This window comes from Mastigoproctus giganteus, chromosome 7 (assembly GCF_048544385.1).
Source record: "Mastigoproctus giganteus isolate SK-2022 chromosome 7, ASM4854438v1, whole genome shotgun sequence".
In the NCBI taxonomy this organism is placed as follows: domain Eukaryota; kingdom Metazoa; phylum Arthropoda; class Arachnida; order Uropygi; family Thelyphonidae; genus Mastigoproctus; species Mastigoproctus giganteus.
This window is the reverse complement of record NC_143581.1, coordinates 81,380,975-81,401,825: the sequence shown is the minus strand read 5'-3', so window position 1 is coordinate 81,401,825 and position 20,851 is coordinate 81,380,975. Positions and strand designations below refer to the sequence as shown.

Genomic DNA, 20,851 nt, shown 5'->3' with positions numbered 1-20,851 from the left:
ATTGATGAGGTTGTATTTGCTCAGCACCCAGGTGAGTCGAGAGTTTACCATTTTTTCCATTATTTTTCCCATACAGCTGGTGAGGGCAATAGGTCGATAGTGACGCGGGTTGATTGGATCCTTGCCAGGTTTTAATAATGCTATGACATATGAGTGTCGCCAGTTATCAGGGAAAGTATTTTCTGTGAAAACCCAATTATATAGCTGAAGTAAGACACAAAGCGACTTTTCGCTCAGCTCTTTCAACATGACATAGTGTATTCCGTCAGGTCCAGCAGCACTGTGTTTCAAGCTGTTAAGAGCAAGCCGTAGTTCAATTATGGTAAAAGGACAGTTGTACATTTGATAGTGGTCTGTGTTAAAATTTAGGGTCTGCTTTTCAGCAAGGGACTTTAATTTCTGAAAGTTTGGCGAGTATGAGGATACAGCAGAGGTTTCAGCAAAGGATTCTCCGAGAGTGTTGGCTATGTCTTGAGGTAGTATCCATTTAGGTCTTTGCCTTGAAATGTACCTCTTATTTGGTATAAAAAGCCTAGTAGTTTCTATGATAACATTCCTAAATTCTTCCCATTTAGAATTTGCTGTTGGTAATTCATCAGTTGGTTCCACTGTAAAGAATTTAAAAACTGTCAAGACTACTGTAGTTAACTTTAAGAAAGCAAAACACTTTCCCTTGCAACTGAAATTAATCTTTAAGTAACTTCTACATCAATATATTTGTGATCATCACCACCTAGTTGGTCTCTTATCTGCAGATTCTTAAATTGAAGAGTCACTGCTGATAATCAGATTGAGGGTATTGCGCTCGCTCGTCTCGCTCTCGCTCTCTCTCTCTCTCTCTCTCTCTCTCTCTCTCTCTCTCTCTCTCTCTCTCTCTCTCTCTCTCGTGTAGGAAAGAATCATGCAATAAAATCACAAAAGTCTTGCTACTGTTTAAATGACCAGCCCACAAAGTCCAGACAATATCTAGAAGATTAATGCCCCCATTATAAGACATTCTGATTTACCAAACTGACTAAATATTGTACAGGCTGCCCATGTCAATTGGATGCACAGTCTTAGGTTTTATGTAAATTTTAATGAAGAACACTGCCTCTTCTGTTCGCATTGTACTACCCATATTCAAATTCTGCATCACTTATGTCTGACTGACACCATTTCATCAATCATCCCAAATTCCTGCATTTGATGGTTTGATCAGTACTTCAAATTTATTTACTATACTCCTAGCCTTAATGTACACACAAGTATACCTGCAACTGTTTTCACTCTTAGTATTCTTAATACAGCCATGTATTTGCTTGTTCCACAAGGACCCCGGCAGGTTTTGAAATCCCAGACAACTTGCTTTCCAGGCTGCTGCTGCTGGTTTTAATAGAAGCAGTGCAAGAATCACTTTCACCTCTGCCTGTGACTACTGTTAATCTACTAGTCTATGTATCTCCCAGGCTAAAAGTTTTTCGACCCACCTAACACTGCATTGATAACATCAGTAAATATTCTTGCAGCTCTTCAATTTAAGTGTATTCCATCCCTGTAAAAACAGTCTCTCCTATTAAGACGCAGCACAGACCATGCTGAGAAAAATTCTACACCATGAGCCTTTCACATTCTCTCCAGGACTAAATTGACTGGCAAGGCTCCTGTCATATACTGCCTCCTATCATGTCTGGGCAAAATTGCCAACACTATCAATTTCAACCCTAACTGATGACTTTTTCTTAACATTGCTCTGTACTTGTCGATAAAATCCTGATATCTACTAAAAATCTGAAATCTTGATATCAACATGTACAACAATATCACCTTTTGTGCCCTTAAAAGATGACAGCTGCTCTACAACATCTACTTTAGACCATAGCAGACATACAATAGCATCACCAACTATAGCTACTTTCTGTGGGATCAAGGGTCTTAGCTGCAGCAGATGTCTTTTGTGTTGTCTGATGCTGGAACACATGTTCAGGTATTGGGCTGGGAAGTGGAGTGCTTGATGGATCCTCTCTTTTAATCCTTCTACCCGAGTTTCATCAACCCCAGTTATCAAGCCCTCATATGATCCCAACAGAATACTTGAATTTTTGCTTAACCTCCTGATGCTCTTTGCAATGGACACATACAAAGGCATCCCCTAGGCTGTATTATGTCCTGCTAGAGGCAGCAATGCAAAAATATCTCTGGTAACACACATGATATAATCCTGATTCATCGGATAATTTCCATCAGAAGTTCTTCCCTGAACCAAAGCATTCCCACTACTTTGAACCTTGCTTTGCTGCTATAGTCTGAGGAATGATTTTAGATTCTAAATTTATTTTAAAAACAACTCACTAACTAAGAGATCAAAAAGTTGCATAATTAAGATACATTTGTATTGCTATAAAGTATATATAACTTATACCCCCTCGTATAACTTATATGAGTGGGTATCAAAAAGTTCGTATCCTGACCTAGATAAAACATCAGTAGGAAGATGCTGTTTTTAATATAAGTTGTCTACATATTCAACAACTAACATGTGAAATTTCATTCCCATAGGTGATCGTACACCAGGTGTGGAGCCCCGAATCTGAGGAAGGACGCTATGGTTGACAAAGTGGAATATCAAGCAGTAATCAAGTTCCTACATTTGCAGAGTAAGAAAACTTGGGAAATTGATGAAGAAATGAAAGCTGTGTATGGGCAGAATTGGCCATCCTATGACACTGTAAAAAAGTGGAAACAGGAGTTCCAGTGCGGTTGTACAAGTGTCTTTGACAAGCCAAAAGAAGGAAGGCCATCATCATCATTCACAGATAGCGAGACAATTGCAAAGGTTGAGCAGCTGGTGCTGAGTAACAGACGTGCAACAATTCATTTCATCGCAAATGCAGTAGGAATTAGTTATGGCCATTTTACATGACCATCTGCTCATGTCTAAGGTCTCCGCACGATGGGTTCCAAAATTGCTGACGCCTTTGCAGAAGCCATAGCCGCCACCAAATTTATTGCCTAGTGCGGCTTTGAAGTACTGCAGCACCCACCCTATTCTCCTAACCTAGAACCATCAGACTTCATCTTGTTTCGAGAAATAAAGAAACCATTGCATGGACGCCACTCTGATTTGTCTCAGGAAGTCATCAATGAAGTGGAATCGTGGTTTCAGGCAAAAAGTGCAGACTTCTAAGATCAAGGCATTTAACAACTGATCCACAGATGGGAGAAATGTGTTACTATACATGAAGAGTACATAGAAAAGGATTAAAGTTCCTGTGAAATTTCACCTTTCTAGGTAACGGTATGGAATTTTTGATACCCCCCCCTCGTAGTTTATAGGCCTCTTTTGATTATGCTGCTACAAAACTAAATATGAAAATTTTAAAGTACCACCTATATTAATAACATAATGGTGGCAGAATCTGAACATTATTAGTGATATAGCAACAATGGTGGGAAAACTTGAATGTTGCTGTTATGATGTATCTCAATGAAACAACACAATGGCAGCAGAAGTTGACTGTGCTTTCTGAAGCAATTACAAAGGTCAAGTAATGAAAAAATTCAACTTAATCAGAGAATTACAAATAACAACTACATTACCAATTTTAAATCAAACTTTATAAAAAAAAGTTTTTAAGCAATATAGTTCCATTTAGCAAATTCCGAAAAAGCAGTACATCCAGAAACTCTTTCTAGTTTTATTAAATATTATAATAATGACAAAATATATAGCAACAGCGATGCTCTTGCCTGTTTGAGAACTACAGAAATCAAATGAAATTTGCATTCAAAATCCAATTAGGCAATATTTTCTGATACAAAAAAAGTTAAAAAATCTGTTACAGTTTTAACAGATATCATTCAAACATAAAAAATGTAAATAATATTTGCTGAAACTCTAAGGTCTTCCACTTTCATTTTTCTTCTGTACGAGGACTGGAGAAAGTTCCTACAGAAGTAAATCAAAATTCCACATGTAAAAACATTATACTGAGAAAGGGTTACCTACTACACTGAGTTGACAGAAATCATGGGATACCTACCTAGTAATGGGTAGGCCCACCTTTTGACTGGATAAGGGCAGTCACATGGTGAGGCATTGAGTCCTCTAGTTCATGAAAGAATTCCACAGGTATTTCCATCCATGCTTGCTGCACTGCTGTCCATAATTCCGTCACATTCCTGGGTGGAGGACACAAAGCTTGAATGGACCTTTCCACAGCATCCCAAAGATGCTCCACAGGGTTCATGTCCAGTGAACAGGGAAGCCATTCCATGGTGGTAAAATCTGAGGAATGCTCTTTGAACAATGTTCTAGTCACCAGGCTCTGTGGGGAGGCACATGGTACTGCTGGAAGAGTTCATTGCTCTGTGGATGCACAATGACCATGAAGGATTGCAGATGGTCTGCAAGGATGGACACATAACCTGGATTGTTCAGAGATGCATCTAGACATAGCAGAGGTTCCAATGTGTGCCAGTTGAATGCACCCCAGACCATTACTGACCATCCACTTGCCCGAACAGTTCTTCGTTAACATGATGGGTGCATAGCTTCATGCAGTTTACGCCAGATACGCAACCTCCTGTCCGCTCAAAATAACTGGAAATGGGACTCATCGCACCAGGAGACCCATCTCCAATCATCCAAGGTCCAGTACCAATGTTATTTCACCAGTTGATGTGTAGAGTCCTGTGTTGTGGTGTTAGCAATGGGTCAGCGGCTCCCATAACCTATTGCAGCTAATGATCGGCTGTGGTCTAGGTGGGGATATTTTTGGTACCTCCCTCACTGAAGTTGCCGATGATTTGTGCCACTGTCACTCTCCGGTTGGCTGAAACAATATGTTGACAGCCACATTCATCCCCCACCTTTCTCCACCTACAGTACTGTCCACAATGAGATGTTATTCCGGAACTGGCATATTCCCGATACACTCTTGATACTGATAAACGGAGATGGTGCAATTTCTGTAACACCTCCATGTTAGAGTGACCCATACATCAGGCACCCACTATCATCCCTCTTTCAAAATCGGCTCATTCATGGCATTTATCCATACTGACATTGAATTACCATCTACGTGAATGCAGTGAATCTATATACCTGCCAAGTGGTGGGTTCATCTACTAGTGAGACGGGTGACGGTGTCACGTTGCCAGAAACCCCATGAATTCTGTTCTTTCCGTGTATTAACATATTCCTGCATTCTTTAAACTGCAATGTGATCTTGATCTTCTGATAAAAGGATGAGAAAATATTCTTGCATTTTACAATAAAGTATTGATATTCAAAAATACAATTCATTAATGCTTTTATATCATAGTTTAAAAATAATCAACAAATAAATAAAAATAATACCTAGCTGTTCCCAAGTATGAAACACAGTCTTTATTTTTTCAGCTCCAGTTAGAGTTAATGCATGGGAATGTTGAGCCTGGCAATATATGTGAATATAACTAACCCACTGAGTAGAATCACGAATACTAATGAATTCCTGTTAAAGAAAAGAGGGGGGGACAGTCAATGACTTCGCTTTCATTTCTTTACATACATATATATACTTAAACTTACCATAGTACCAGAAAAAAATTAAATCAGATAGCCAGAATTAAAACAGATGGCTTTATTTCGAATATGTAATAATGAATGATTAATGTTAGACCATATTACTAAGATTTTGCTGATAGTCAATCAAATGTTGAAAACAATACCACAAAAGTAAAAGTGGAGATGAAGAGGCAGCAGCAGCAGCAGTAGTAGTAGAGAAGACAATGAACGGGGTTGGCGATGTGTAACTGTAGATGCAAAATACTCATTCAGTTTGTCAGATACCTCAGCAGATCATCAACAGTTGAATCATCGATATTGAGTGGACCAGCTTCATTCATCCCCTTCCTTCTAGGGTTTACATAAGTAAAGAAGCCTTTGCTATTTTTCTGTGCATAATTTGCCAGAGATTTCTCGTAAGCTGCCTTCGCCTGTCTAACCTCCTTTGTGACTGGTTACAGACTAATTTATATTGACCATAGGCTTCTGTGTCTCCTGATAATTTATATGCATCCCATAAATTTTTATTCTACGCCAGAAGTCTCATTAGTTCATCTGACATGTATTTAGGCCTAAACCTTGAATATAAATCTTGGAAGCCTAGTAGCTTCTAAGATTAGTTCTTTGAATGCTTCCCGTTTAGAATTTGCAGTTGGTAACATCACCAGCTGGTTCTACTGTATAGAATTTAAAAACTGTCTCAGAACACTGTAGTCTCCTTTAAGAAAGCAGAAATCCTTCCCATTACCCCTGATGGTAGTTATATCTTTGAATAAATCCCACATCAGCATACTGTGATCACTGTCACCTAGTGGTTCCATTATCAGGAAATTCTTAATGCATAAAGAATCACTACTGATAATCAGATCAAGAGTATTACTCCCTACAGTTGCCTCTCGAATATGCTGCTGCAGAAAACAGTCATCCAATAAATCCTTAAAAGCCCTGCTAGTGTGTGAGTGAACAATCTATAAGTCAATATCTGGAAAGTTAAAATCCCTAATTATAAGACAATCTAATTTACTGACACACTTCATTTTTCTGTACAGCTGTTCATTATAGTCAGTCAGTAGGCCTATAGCTCACTCCTCATCTCAATTTTGCTTTCTCACTGCTTATGTCACACAAAACTAACTCAACATTGCACTGTCCACCCATGTCATCTGGATGCACTTCCTTAGATTTTGTGTCTTAACTAACAGCATGACCACTCCTCCCTTTCTATCCTGTCTACCCTTTCTGTACACATTGTACTCCCTAAATTCCAACTGTGTATTCCTTGCATCTGTATGATACCACGTCTCTGATATCCCAACAATATCTGCTTTTAAAGTTTTGACCAGCATCTCAAATTCATTAAATTTATTTACTAAACTCCTAGCATTGGTGTACACACAAATACACATGCAGCTGTTCTTATTCTTAGCTACCCTAACACAGCCCATGTATTTACTTGTTACAATGACTCCCAGCCATCCCTGAAATCTCCAGCACCTTGTTTTCCAGACTGCTGCTCATTCCAATAGAAGCAGTGCAAGAATCACTTTCATCTCTGCTAGCGGCTACTGTTCATCTATTAGTCCGTATATCCCCCAAAGCTAGCAGTTTTCCGACCCACCTAACAGTGCCCCAATAGCATCGGCAAATATTCTTGCCCCTTAAGTGTATCCTATCCCTGTAGAAGCAGTCTCTCCTGTTGATAAGCACAGACCACTTTGATGGTATACTTACTTATGTTCAAACATAAGGGGGGGAGAAGTATAATTTATATTGAAGAAAGATGGTTGCAGGATGGATATGCAGAAATTTTCTTTCAGCTAATGCATTCTTTATTGTTGAATTGCTGTAAAAAAACATCCATCTGGGGTTTTGTAAAACTGTGCAGCCTGAATAAATTTTAAGGAAGAAATAGTCAAATTATTAGAGGGGATGAAAAGGCAGTGTATGAAGTGTGTGTGTGTTTTCTTGTTGATGCTGTATAAGTTTGCCAGCAAATACCATTTTAAATAAATAGTATTGACACATAATTTTAGTCAGAAATAAAATGCTAATCCTCCAAAATTATAAACTCTTATGCTTGATAAATTTCAAAGTAATGTTTACTTTTTTGATCTTCTGCAAATATTTTAAAGCTGTAGCTACATTCCCTTGGTCACAGGCATTTTCTGCAATTAAGAGCTTCAAAAGCAATCTTTGTTCCTGCAGAAAACTTTTGATCTCACTGAGATTTTCATTATTTGAAAATGAGGGCAGAGAGGAAAATTTATCACAAATCCACTTTAAGTAAAGGCATCTGAAATTAGACAACATAGGCACATAAATATTTAGTTTAAAAATGCAAAAAATAATAATTTAAAAAATAATAAAAGTATTCTTCTAAGGGACTAAAAGCAAAACAATTTTCAGTCTACTGTTTATAATGTATATGTTACAGTAAATTTGATTAATCCAGTGATTATGAATAATTACCAGTTAATATGTATAATCGCCAATAATATTGGAGAATTTAATAAATATATAGCAATTTATTAAATATACCGGTCATTTTACATATTCTCCAGGATCACTGGTATATTTGATAAATAGGACACAGAAATCATATGAATGAAATGAAGGGAAGTGCTTCTGCGCACTGTCGAGCTGACTAGCCACTTCTAAAACCTATAATATACCGCCATTTAGTTAGTGCAGTGCTGTTGGGCTGAACGAGAATGACCACTGAGTCTGCATTCTTACTGTGTAATGCAACGTTATACTTATAGATAAAGTTAAATGTATTTAGTTTATGTCCATAGGTAAGTTTTCTTTGAAAAACAATTAGAAATTAACAAGTAATGAAAATTTTTGTAGTTTGCCAAAGTGTAACGGTTATGGATACCATTGAAAGAATGAAAGAAAGTTTTACTGCAAATTTAACGAAAGTAATAGAAACAAAATGCAGTAACAGAGGTTTTATAATGAAATAAAAATATATACAGCTGATAAATGACATTTTTGCACTAAAATTGAAAATCACAGGGAAAACTCCAGCAGATTATCAAAGACTCAAGCGCTATAATATAATTGAAGTAGGTGATTGTAATAAATTGATTTACCCTGTTCAAGAAAATAACCAAAGCATAAAATATTGTCTGCACTGAGGAAATATTTGATACAATATATAATATTCATATAGCTATTGGCCATGGAGGAAGAAATCGGATGATGAACGAAATTCAAAAAAAGTATAAAATATAAACGCTGAGTATATTTAAACTTATGTGAGCCTTGTCAGAAGAAAAGTAAAGTTCCTACAAAAGGCTTAGTGGTTAAGCCAAAGGTGCTTAACGAAATAAATAGTAGGTATCAGGTAGACCTGATTGACATGCAAAGTCAGCAAGACAAGGGATACAAATTTATTCTTGTATATCAAGACCACCTAACAAAAATATTTGTACAATTGCGTCCCTTAAAAAGCAAACGTGCTGAAGAAGTTGCTTATGTTTTATTGGATATATTTATTATTTTTGGAGCTCCTTCTATCCTTCAAAGCGATAACGGTCACGAATAAAGTTATCGAAGAATTATGTTCTTCTTGGGAAGAACTCAAAATCGTACAGGGTAAACCTTGGCACAGCCAGAGTCAAGGTTCTGTTGAACGTGCAAACCAGGACATAGAGAATATATTGAGTACGTGGCTAGAAACTAATGAAACACGCAACTGGAGTGAAGGATTTGTTCAATCAGGTCTACCTGATACCTACTATTTATTTCGTTAAGCACCTTTGGCTTAACCACTAAGCCTTTTGTACGATTTGTTCAATTAATGAAAAATAGAGCATATCACCAAGGAATTAAATGCAGTCCCTATGAAGCTATGTTTGGTTCTCCCATTAAAATTGGCCTAAAAACCTCATGGCTTCCCAAAGAAGTTGTTGTTAATTTAAAAGAAGAGGAAGAACTAGAAAACATAATGAAGCAATTTAAAAATGATCATATGATATTGAAGGAATCAAATATTTATGATTCTGGAGAGATTGCAGGAAACACTGGAATAAAGAGTATTGAAATTGAAAATGACAATATAATGGAGAATGTTGAAGAGAATATGGAGAACATTGTGGAGAATAAGGAGAATATTAAAGAGAATAACAAGGACTTGGATAATATTGTTGCAAATAGGAAAGCACAAATATATAGAAAACATAAAATAGTAAAAGAAAATCTTAAAATACAAGCTAAAAAAATGATAAACGAGTCTAACAAAAAGTTTCCTACTGGAAAAGTAGGTGATACGGTATGTATAAGAATTCCTGATGTTGACAGAGACCCAAGAAATTGCTTGGCAGTTATTATGGATATTGACAATAGTGGACTATATAAATTGGGTACAAAGAAAGGGAAATTGGCCAACGTTTATACCAGAAATGAGTTTTCTATATGCCATGAAAAATTTATAAGTGCCGCGGAAGTTCCAGACTCAGAATTATCTTTGCAGGAGTGTGTTAAGAAGTTTTCCGTATTTGGTGGTTAAGGTTACAAAAAATGTAATTGTAAAGGAAAATGCAACAGTAATAAATGTAGTTGTAGAAATAGTAACAAACTGTGCAATTCAAAATGTCATCATAGTTTATCTTGTAATAATAAATAACATTAAACTTTGATTTTTTTTTTGTATTCTGTTGGCATCTAATTTCAATTAATCAATATTACCAGTAAGCATTGGAGATTATTCATAATATCTGGTATGTTTGATAAATTAAGCATATTCTCCAATATTATTGGGAATTATACATAATAGCCAGTAATTATGTATACTTTCCGATTTATCATATTGCCCGTAACATATATACACTTTCTGATGCAGAAATCTTTGATCTTTTGTCAACCACTTGTTTCATTTAAAATTCAAAATATCTGATGAACCATATATAAGGGTTATATATGGCCTATGACCACTTCTGTTTCTAGTAAAATAGCAAATAATGCTTTGTCTGAAATTGGGTGTAGGAATAATGGCACTATCGATAAACATGCAATGATGTCAATACAGCAAAATGAATAAGGGTAAATCAAAGATGGTGTCAGACAATGTTTCCTATGTTGGAACAATGGTGCATTTTAAAATTTAAGGTAAAAGAGAAAACATTGCAAGAGATTGAACAAAGTTGGGATCATGGCCTGGCACATTATCCAGAAGGTGCAGTGCCTTCACAGGAAGCTTATTTTTTTCAAGATAACTCTTCACTAAAGGACTGAAAACTTCAAGCTCCCATTCATTGAAGACATATCCTGTAACCCAGGCCTTCTTGTTACTGTGCCAAAACACTCCCAGCATGCCTTTGTCGACCATTTGTTGTTGAAATATTCTGGGGGATGTTAGAGTTACACAAGCAAAGGCTTCAGCTTAAAATCTCAAAAGGCATTAGCACCCAACAGGAGAGCGAGCCTATCTTACATAAGCTTATGCCTAAACTAGCCTCATCCTTAGTGATGTAAGTTCTCCTGGGCATTCACTTCCAGAAGAGGCCAGTTTCATCAACGTTAAAAACCTGCTGGAGAAGATAACCCTCCTGATCAAAAAACTTTTGAAATCCAATTTTAAAGGTCTCAGCTGCTTTTTTTTTTATCAGCACTGGATGCAACCCCATGCCTTTCAACACTTCGATATTAGCTTTTTTTTTTTTGAAGTACTCGAACCATCCTCTGCTGGCTTTAGTCTTCAAAGCACACAGTACTGCCACTGGTTGATTATTATTATTAGCCATATGGTGCAAGGAAGCCTGAGGCTTATGCTGCACCAGCCAAAAAAAATTTTCTGTACCACCCCGAGAGAGAGAGAGAGAGAGAGAGAGAGAGAGAGAGAGAGAGAGAAGTAGAAGAGAATCACCAAAAAAGAGAAGAATGATGATATCCAGCTGAGGACCCTGGGTGTGCCAAGCCCATACTCAACAGATGTGAGCCCCATCCAAGGGCTTTACGTTTCAGATCATCATCATCATCGATCTGAAACAATCCTACGAATGATGTTTCCCATGCCACGCATTGAACAATAAAAAAGACGTTATCTGTTTGTGAACAATCGAATGAGTGATGTTCCGTGTGCCACAAAACTGAAAATTTTCACCCATGTATTCCAGCTATATCAGAAAGCCAACAGATCCTGCAAATATCATTGGTCCTTAAAAAAAAAAAATGTTCGTACGGAAGGTATATCAGTTCCTGAGAATATTGGATGTCAATGTCATCACAAGTTGAGGCCCCACTGTACTTTTATCACTGGTAGAGCATTAGCAGGTACAGATATTGCAGTGGTAACTGACTGGTGTTTCTGTGAGCTTAGCAGGTAGTGTGCAATGGGAATAAATGACACTTTAGGTGGAAGAGTGAAATCTGGTTGAGTTTCATTGGAACATCTCCCTCCTACCTCCTTCTGAGCATATAAAGGTTTGTATTTATGTTCAGCTCTGTCTTAAGTTTTTCATTTCTTTTTCTTCTTTCCACTTCTGGAATCCTATTGAGTATGTAGCTCTCCTTGGCTGCTGGGTTTTGTACCTGAATTTGACGTAATTCATGGTCCTTTGCAATAAAATAATCACACAAGGCAGGTAAAAGAATAGCAGTCCATTTGTGAAAATTCATATTTCTAACACTTAGAGCACCTTAAAGGACTTAAATTAGCATGTCTGCCCTCATATGAGCAAAAGGCGGGCCTAACAGTAACTAGGTAGGTATCCTGTGATTTCTGCCAACTCAGTGTACTGGCCCACTATTTCTCTGTACAGTGGTTTCTGCCCACATCCCTGTAGTGGCCCATTCTATTACTCTGTACTGTTGTTCATTGTGCTCATCAAAGTCATTAAACCTCTAACACACGCCTAATTTCAATTTTGCTATGCCAGTGTTTATGTTACACCAAACTGTTTGAACACTGCACTGTCCACCCATGTCAACTGGATGCACTTCCTTACATTTTATGTGTTTCTTAACTAACAGTATAGCTCTTCATCCCTTCCTATCCTATCTATCTATCCTTTCTGTACCATTGTGCTCCCCAAATTCCAATTCTGTATTCCTTGTATCTGTATGATACCACATCTCTGATATCCCAACAATATCTGCCTTGAGGTTTTGACCACTACCTTCAATTTGTAAAATTTATTTACTAAACTCCTAGCATTGGTGTATATGCAAGTATACATGCACCTGCTCTTATTCTTAGTTACTCTCACACAGCCCATATATTTACTTGTTCTGCTATGACTCCCAGCAGTCCTTGAAATCCCCAGCACCTTGTTTTCCAGGCTGCTGCTTAATCCAATAGAAGCAGTATAAGAATCGATTTAATCTCTGCCTGTGGCTACTGTTAATCTACTAGTCTGTGTATCCCTCCCCTCCCAAGCTAGCAGTTTTCTGACCCAACTAAAAATGCCTCAATAGCATCAGCAAATATTCTTGCGGCCTTTCTATTTAAGTGTATCCCATCCTTGTAGAAGCTGTCTCTTCTGTTAACAAGCACAGACCACGCTGGGAAATATTCTACCCCATGAGTCTTGCACAACCTCTCCAGGGCCAAACTGATTGACAAGGCTCTCATCCTATACTCACTCCGATCATGTCTGGGCAGAATTGCAAACAATTTCAAATTCAACTCTAACTCGCGGCTTTTTTAAACATTGACCCGTACTTGTTAAGTAATTCCGCAGTTCTCCTACTCTTAATGTCATTAGTGTCAGCGTGGAGAGCAATATCACCTTTTCTTCCTTTAAAAGATGATATCTGCTCTACAACAACATCAACTTTTGTCTCTGACAGACATATCCTGGTCCTGTTCCACCTATCCTTTTTGCACGATATATCCCCCATTTCCCTGACAATACAGTTGCTGACAAAAACAACTAGTTCTTGTGGTATCAGCACATTCTTCCTTAGGGATTTCCACCATTTTGCTTGATGATCAAGTGCAAGATCTGGCATTGATATGGGCAGCTGAGATCTTGATGGGCACCCAATTTAAATCCTTCAAGGGCATCTACCCTGTTCTTCAATCTCTCATAAAGGCCTATAACAACACTGAGTTGGCAACTAACTTCCTCACATTCCTTACATCAAGCACAAAGACACCCCCCCCCCTTGGCAATATCATGTCCAATTCCCATAGCTCCACAAACATCAAACAATCAGTACATTTCAAAAGGCTGTGATTGAGAGTGCAACCACCCTGCCCCTCAATTCTCCCACTACCTTGAGCCTTTTTCTTTGCTATTCAATTAAGAATATTACATTAAACTTATATCCCACTGTAATAACAATACTATACAGCCATACCCCGACTTGTGATGCTTCAACTTATGACATTTCAACTTGTGATGCTTTGCATTTATGACACTTTTCAATTGTCACCATTCCCAGACTTGAGACACTTGCTTCGCAGTTCCGACACATTAGCAACATGAAGCTACCGTTTGCATTGACCTTCCACCCGGCATCGCTGTCATCAGTTTGTTTAAAAACACATTTTGCTTTGCACCTCATTTATGCATGCTCTGTGTTTAAGTGAATATTAAACTGTTTATAACTTCCATTTTGCTGTATTGGTGCAATTAAAATTATAAAATAACTTAATATACAGTACAGTATAATGGCAGATAAAAGTGGTAAGAAAAGTCGTAAGGCTATTACAAAATTATTAAACTTAGTGATGAAATGCATCAAACACTGAGATAAGCTGAAGGCTAGACTTGCATGACAGTTATCACTGTGCATAAAAACAAAAAACATTCTTGTTGAAGTGAAAAACACTACACCAGTGCATAACACTCTAATTCGGAAGAGAGAGAGAGAGAGCCTAATTTCAGACATGGAGAGACTTTTAATGATATGGATTGATAAACAGACTAGTCACCATGTGCCTTTAAGCCAGGGTATCATTCAAAATAAAGTGCAAAGACTCTTTGATAAAATGAAGGCTAAGGAAGGTGAGGCAGTTAAGGATGCTGAATTTGGTGCAAGTAGAGGGTGGTTTGATAGGTTTAAGAGATGTTCTAACCTATATAATATCAAAGTGCAAGGTGAGGCAGCAGCTGCTGAAACTGTTGCTGCAGAAAGCTTTCTACGTGATCTTGCCAAAATTACTGAAAACGGTGGCTACTCAAAAGATCAAATTTTTAATGTCGATGAGACAGCTGTTTAGGAAAAAGATGCCATCAAAAGCATTCATTGCAAAGGAGGAGAAAACCATGCCAGGCTTCAAGCCAGCAAAAGCTAGGCTTACACTTTTGTCAGGTGAAAATACATCAGGCAGCCTTAAGCTAAAGCGTATGCTCGTTTACCACTCAGCCAACCCTAGAGCTTTGAAAACTAGCCTTCAAGTTCTTTGGAAATCTAATTTACACCTACTTTGTACCAACAGTTGAAGGGTACTATGCAGACAATAACATCCCATTTAAAATTATTCTCCTTCTAGACAATGTACCTGGACACCCTCAAACATTAGATGATTTGAATCCTAACAATCGAGTGATATGCTTACCACCAAATATGACCTCACTTCTCCAGTCCATGGATCACTGTGTCATTGCTGCTTTCAAACTGTATTATATAAGAAAAACCAGAACTAAGTGCATTACAGCAATTGACACAGAAGAAGGAAGTGGGGAAGAAGTTGTCAAGAAATTTTGGAAAGGATTCAACATCTTGGATGGAACAAAGACTACACGAGATTAGCATTAGCATTAGTTGAGGCATATGATGCAAGAAAGCAAACTTATACAGCATCAGCCAAAAAAAACCAACCTTCCCGTTTCACCCATCCGGTCACTCCAAATGTTTGTCTAGTTTAGCATTAAATTTATTAAAGCTATCAATTCCACAACAACAGATGGAAGTCTGTACCAGCAATAAACTACCTGCTGGCTAAAGGCATACTTCCGCACATCTATTCTACAACTGTCTTTCCTCAATTTAAATCTATGTTCCTTCAGGTTCTTAGACTGAGAAAGCAGAAGTATCGTGTCAGCATTGAGCCTGCTCAAACTATTCAAGGCCTTATACACCTCAATCAGATCACCTTGCAGGTGCCTAGTCTCCAGATTCTGCAACTTGCAGAACTTAAGCCTTTCTTCGTAAGCACACCCCTTTGTTCCACTCACCAATCTTGTTGTCCTTCTCTGTACTCATTCTAGCAACTCTACACCCTTCCTAAAATGAGGCCTCCAGACCTGTACGCTGTACCAATGTCTGGCCTTATACAAAGGGATAATCACTTCCTTGTCTCTGCTAGCAAAATTCCTATACAGGGCGTCTCAAAAATATTGGTACAAACGTTTAGGGGAGGTAGGTAACATCTAAAGGAATGTGAATCATATAGGAACCCATAATCGGAAACGTCACCGTAAGTTGGTACATGGTGCTGTTCATCAGTTCACAGAGGGAAAATTTCTGGTTTACTCATTTAAGCAGTAGTCGCCGCACAAAGAGCAGGCATCGATATACGAACTGTGAGCTGGCAGACATGCACCTAGTGTATGGATTAGCAGAGGGCCCACACGGTGTGCGCCCCCATGCGTCACAACATCGCTTCGCAATAAATGTGTGGGCAGGTATGGTCGGTGACTGCTTAGTCGGCCCATACCTGTTACCATCTCGCATGAACTCCGCTAAATATCGGATCTTTCTTGAATAAGTTCTACCAGGGTTATTTGACGATGTTCCAGCAAATGTGAGACACAACATTTGGTTTCAACAGGACGGGGCGCCTGCCCATTATGGAAGGTGTGTTCGTGACCATTTGAACAGCCGTTTTGGGTGTCGATGGATTGGCCATGGTGGACCTGTTGCATGGCCCCCACGCTCACCTGATTTATCGAGCCTTGATTTCTTTCTGTGGGGCCCCTCAAATCTATCATGTATGAATCGACTGTGGAGATGGAAACGGATCTCGTGGCGAGACTCGTCTGCGCTGCTGCTACTGTCAAAGAAACTGCAGGTGTGTTCGACCGTGTCCGCCAATCCATGCTGCGTCGGTGTTGCGCATGCATCGCGTCTCATGGTGGAACCTTCGAGCATCTGTTGTACATCACGAAATGCATCCATCTCATACTCCATTGTTAATATTATGTCAAATAAATGTTTGCCACTAATTACTGTCTTGTGTCATTTCTGCTTCTTGTGCCTCTGCTACTACTTTCCCGTGACGTTTCCGGTTATGGGTTCCTATGCAATTCACATTCCTTTAGATGTTACCTACCTCCCCTAAACATTTGTACCAATATTTTTGAGACACTTTGTATAACATTGACAAAACTCCATGACCTGCTCTGGCAGCCTGTCTGCACTGTACTGCTTTTGGTTTGGTTTGGTTTTTAATGGCACATTGGCAGCTAAGGCCATAATGCGCCAAGTCAAATTTAAAAGACTACTAAACATTTTGGTAGCCTAGGCAACCACGTCAAGAAATTAACTATTATGTAAAAAAGGTATAAAGTAAAAAACTTTATATGCTTTTATATATATAATATATCTTTATATTATATTATATAAATAACTTTATATATATATATATATATATATCTTTGTATACAAATTAAAAGATTGTAAAAAGTTAAAAACGTCGAACATATTGTCTCTGTCACCTATAATCTGACTGAGTGTAAATGGTTCAGTCAAATTATTAAAAGCGGTAAAACACAAATGTTGTGCTTCTATAAAAACAGGACATTCTATAAAAAGATGACGGACAGTTAAAATAATGTCACACATCTCGCACATAGGTAGGTTACGCCCTCAGCAAACAGGAATGTGTTAGATGGCTATGACCTATGCGGAGCCGAGCAAGAACAGCTTCCTCTCTTCGAACCCTGCGTAGACTGGACTGCCATTGTGTGATTACAGGCTTAATGTGATGTAGTTTATTTATAGCATGTCTGTGCCAGGAATCTTGCCATTGGGAATATAATTTAGAGCGTATTATTTGCCTGTAGTCTGTATCTACTGACAGGTAATGATTATCCAGGGAAATGGCTGATTTGGCAGCGGTATCAGCTAATTCATTTCCCCGGATCCCAATGTGGCTTGGGATCCAGCAAAAGCAAATATCAAATTCTAATTCCACGAGAGAAAAAAGAATCTGCTGGATCCTGGACAGGATCGGATGAGGGTTAAACCTCACAGATACTAGAGCCTGTAACACACTTAACGAATCACAATAAATCATATACCTTTGGTAGTCACGATTTTTAATGTGATCTAGGGCTGTTTCTATTGCACGCAATTCTGCAGTATAAATCTGCACTGCACTGCACAGAGAACTTAATATCTGACTCCACAATTACCCCCCAAGTCTTTTTCACTCTCCACTTCCGTGGGTGTACTACCACACAGTTGGTACATTTCTCTTGGGTTACTGCTACCCATATGCAGTATTTTGCATTTGTCAATGTTCAACTTTAGTTGCAACTTCTAAGCCTATCTGCCCAACTTTTCTAGGTCCTGTTACATTAGCATACTGACTTTAGTGTTGTTAACAACCCTGTCAATTTCGATATTAAACCTGATATACCTTCATTGATAAAAATTCCAGGGGTCCATATCTGATCAGTATGGCCTTAGCACTCCCAAGGTCCTGAGCTGGATATCATCATTCTGCTCTTTTCTTTCCTTTCTTGATGATTCCCTTCTCTCTCTCTCTCTCTCTCTCTCTCAGTAACTCAGGATTATTTTATTTTTTTAATTTTTTCGGCTGGTGCAGCAAAAGCCTCAGGCTTCCTTGCATCATATAACTAATGATAATAATAATAAATCAAAATAAAAAATACACAAAACAACAATAGGCCCTGCACCGAACCCTGTGGGACCCTACTAATAACATTAGTCCATATAGAGCAGTGTCCATTTATTACCACTCTCTGTCATCTCCCACTCAACCATTACTTTATCCATTACAGCAACTTGCCATCAATGCCATGCCATCAATGCTCCAAATTGTACAGCAGCCTTTCACGTGCAACAGTATCAAAAGCTTTCCTGAAATCTAAGTATATATCAAAATAATTTTTTTGCATCTAGTTCCTTTGTGACCACATCGTGGTATCCAATCGAATTGGTGAGACAAGACTTCCCCGTAATAAACCCATGCTGTGTCTGAACTACTACTGCAATCTTGTCTAGGTAATCCTGTATCACCTCTTTAACCAGAAACTTCATTATTTTCATTGGAAGAAGTTAAAGTAACAGGTCTATAATTATTTGTGTCACCCTTTGAACCCCCTTTATGAATTAGGGATATATTTGCATATCTGCAGTCCATGGGGACCTCAACTGAATCTAAGGATGCTCTCATAATTATGGCGAGGGTTTGCTAACTTTCCTTGCTGCCTCCTTCAATATAACTGGATAGACTCCATCCATACCAAGTGCCTTTTTTATGTTTAACTTCAACAATTTCTCATGCACTTTACTCTCAGTTATTACAAAATCGCTTAGCTCCCTGTTACAGTTTGATAAACTTCTGGCATTCCATTCCTTGAATAACTCCTCATGTGTGAATGAAAATGCAAAATACTAATTCATTTTCTCAGTTACATCCTTTTAGGCCTGAACCACGAACAGTATTCTTAGTTGGTATGAACAGCCTAGTAGCCTCCTCTTAGACCCCGAAGGCTTCCCATTTATAATTCACCATTGGTAACATCATCAGTTAATTCCATTGTATAGAATTTAAAAACTGTTGGAGACCACTGTGGTCTCCTTTAAGAAGCAAAAACCCTTCCCTTTACCCTTGATGGCAGTTACATCTTAAAGTAAATCCCATATCAGTACACTGTGATCACAGTCGCCTATTTGTTCCTTTTATCTTCAAATTCCTATTGCATAAATAATCACTGCTGATAATCAGATCAAGAGTATTACTCCCTCTGGTTGCCCTCGAACATGTTTCTGTAGAAAACAATAAAACCACAAAAGTTTTGCTAGCATGCGAGTGACCAACCCACAAGTTCCAGTCAATATCTGGAAAGTTAAAATCCCCAGCATGTATTCTGATTTACTGGCCACTCTATTTCTCTGTGCAACTGTTCATTGGTTTGAAATTTTATACCCTACTGAAATTTATTTTATACTCCTACTGAAATTTATTTTATACTCCTACTGAAATTTATACTCCTACTCTCATTTTCCCTTTCCCAGTGTTTATGTCATACCAAACAGACTCAACAATGCACTATCCACCCATGTCAACTGGATGCACTTCCTTAGATTTTGTGTGTTTCTTAACTAACAGCATAACCACTCCTTCCTTCCTACCCTCTCTATCCTTCCTGTACACACTGTACTCCCCAAATTCTAATTCTGCACTGCTTATATCTATGTGACTCCATGTCTCTGATATCTCAACAATACCTGCCTTTGATGCCATGAACAGCACTTCAAATTCATCAAATTTATTTACAATACTTCTCGCATTGGTGTACATGCAAGTATACATGCACCTGTTCTTACTCTTAGTTATTCTAACACAGCCTATGTATTTACTTGTTCCATGATGAATCCCAGCAGCTTTTGAAATCCCCAGCAATTTGCTCTCTAGGTTGTTGCTCATTACAATAGAAGCCGTGCAAGAATCACTTTCGCCTCTGCTTGCGGCTACTGTTAATATTTTAGTATGTGAATACCCCTAAGCTAGTATTTTGCCTCAATAGCATCAGCAAATATTCTTGCACCCTTTCTATTTAAGTGTATCCCATCCCTGTAGAAGCAGTCTTTCCTGTTAGCAAGCACCAACCACGCTTAGAAAAATTCTAACCCGTGAGCCTTGCACAATCTCTCCAGGGGTGAATTGATTGACAAGGCTCTCGTCATACACTCCCTTCTATCATGTCTGGGCAGAATTGCAGACACTTTCAAATTTAACCCTAACTCGTGACTTTTTTTTCAGCATTGACCTGTACTTGTTAAGTAAATCTGCAGATCTCTTACTCTTAAGGTCATTACTGCCAACATGTACAAAAATATCACATTTCGTACCCTTAAAAGATGATATCTGCCCTACTATGTCAACTTTCGCCCCTGGCAGAAATACCCTAGTCCTGTTCCACCTACCCTTTTTTGCATAATATATTCTCTGTCTCTCTGTCACCAACAATAACTACTTCCTTCCTGTGGAACCAGTGCATTCTGCCTTGTAGATTGCTGCTCTGTTACCTGATACACAGGAGTGAGCTCGGGAATTCAATTTGGCAGCTGAGAGTTTCATAGGCCCTCAAATTAATTTCTTCAAGGGTATATACTTTACACCTCAAACTCTCATAGATGCCCATAATTTAATTAACAATGAAATTTAATAAG

At 38.3% G+C, this 20,851-nt stretch overlaps 2 protein-coding genes across 2 annotated transcripts in view; one reads left to right on the top strand and one right to left on the bottom strand.

The window, feature by feature from the left end:
* Positions 1 to 7,707, bottom strand: part of LOC150083030 (DNA-dependent protein kinase catalytic subunit-like) — a 205,091-nt gene extending 197,384 nt beyond the window's left edge. The window contains exons 1-2 of the mRNA XM_090378363.1: positions 7,634 to 7,707; positions 5,342 to 5,477 (exon numbers count right to left, since the gene is read on the bottom strand). The gene's annotated coding sequence lies outside the window, so the exon portion shown is untranslated. The remainder of the gene's footprint in view (positions 1 to 5,341; positions 5,478 to 7,633) is intronic.
* Positions 7,708 to 9,335: 1,628 nt separating this feature from the next.
* LOC150083029 (uncharacterized) lies at positions 9,336 to 10,043 on the top strand. The gene has a single exon (XM_090378362.1). The coding sequence runs from the start codon at positions 9,336 to 9,338 to the stop codon at positions 10,041 to 10,043; it is 708 nt and encodes a 235-aa protein (XP_090234488.1).
* Positions 10,044 to 20,851: the final 10,808 nt, after the last annotated feature.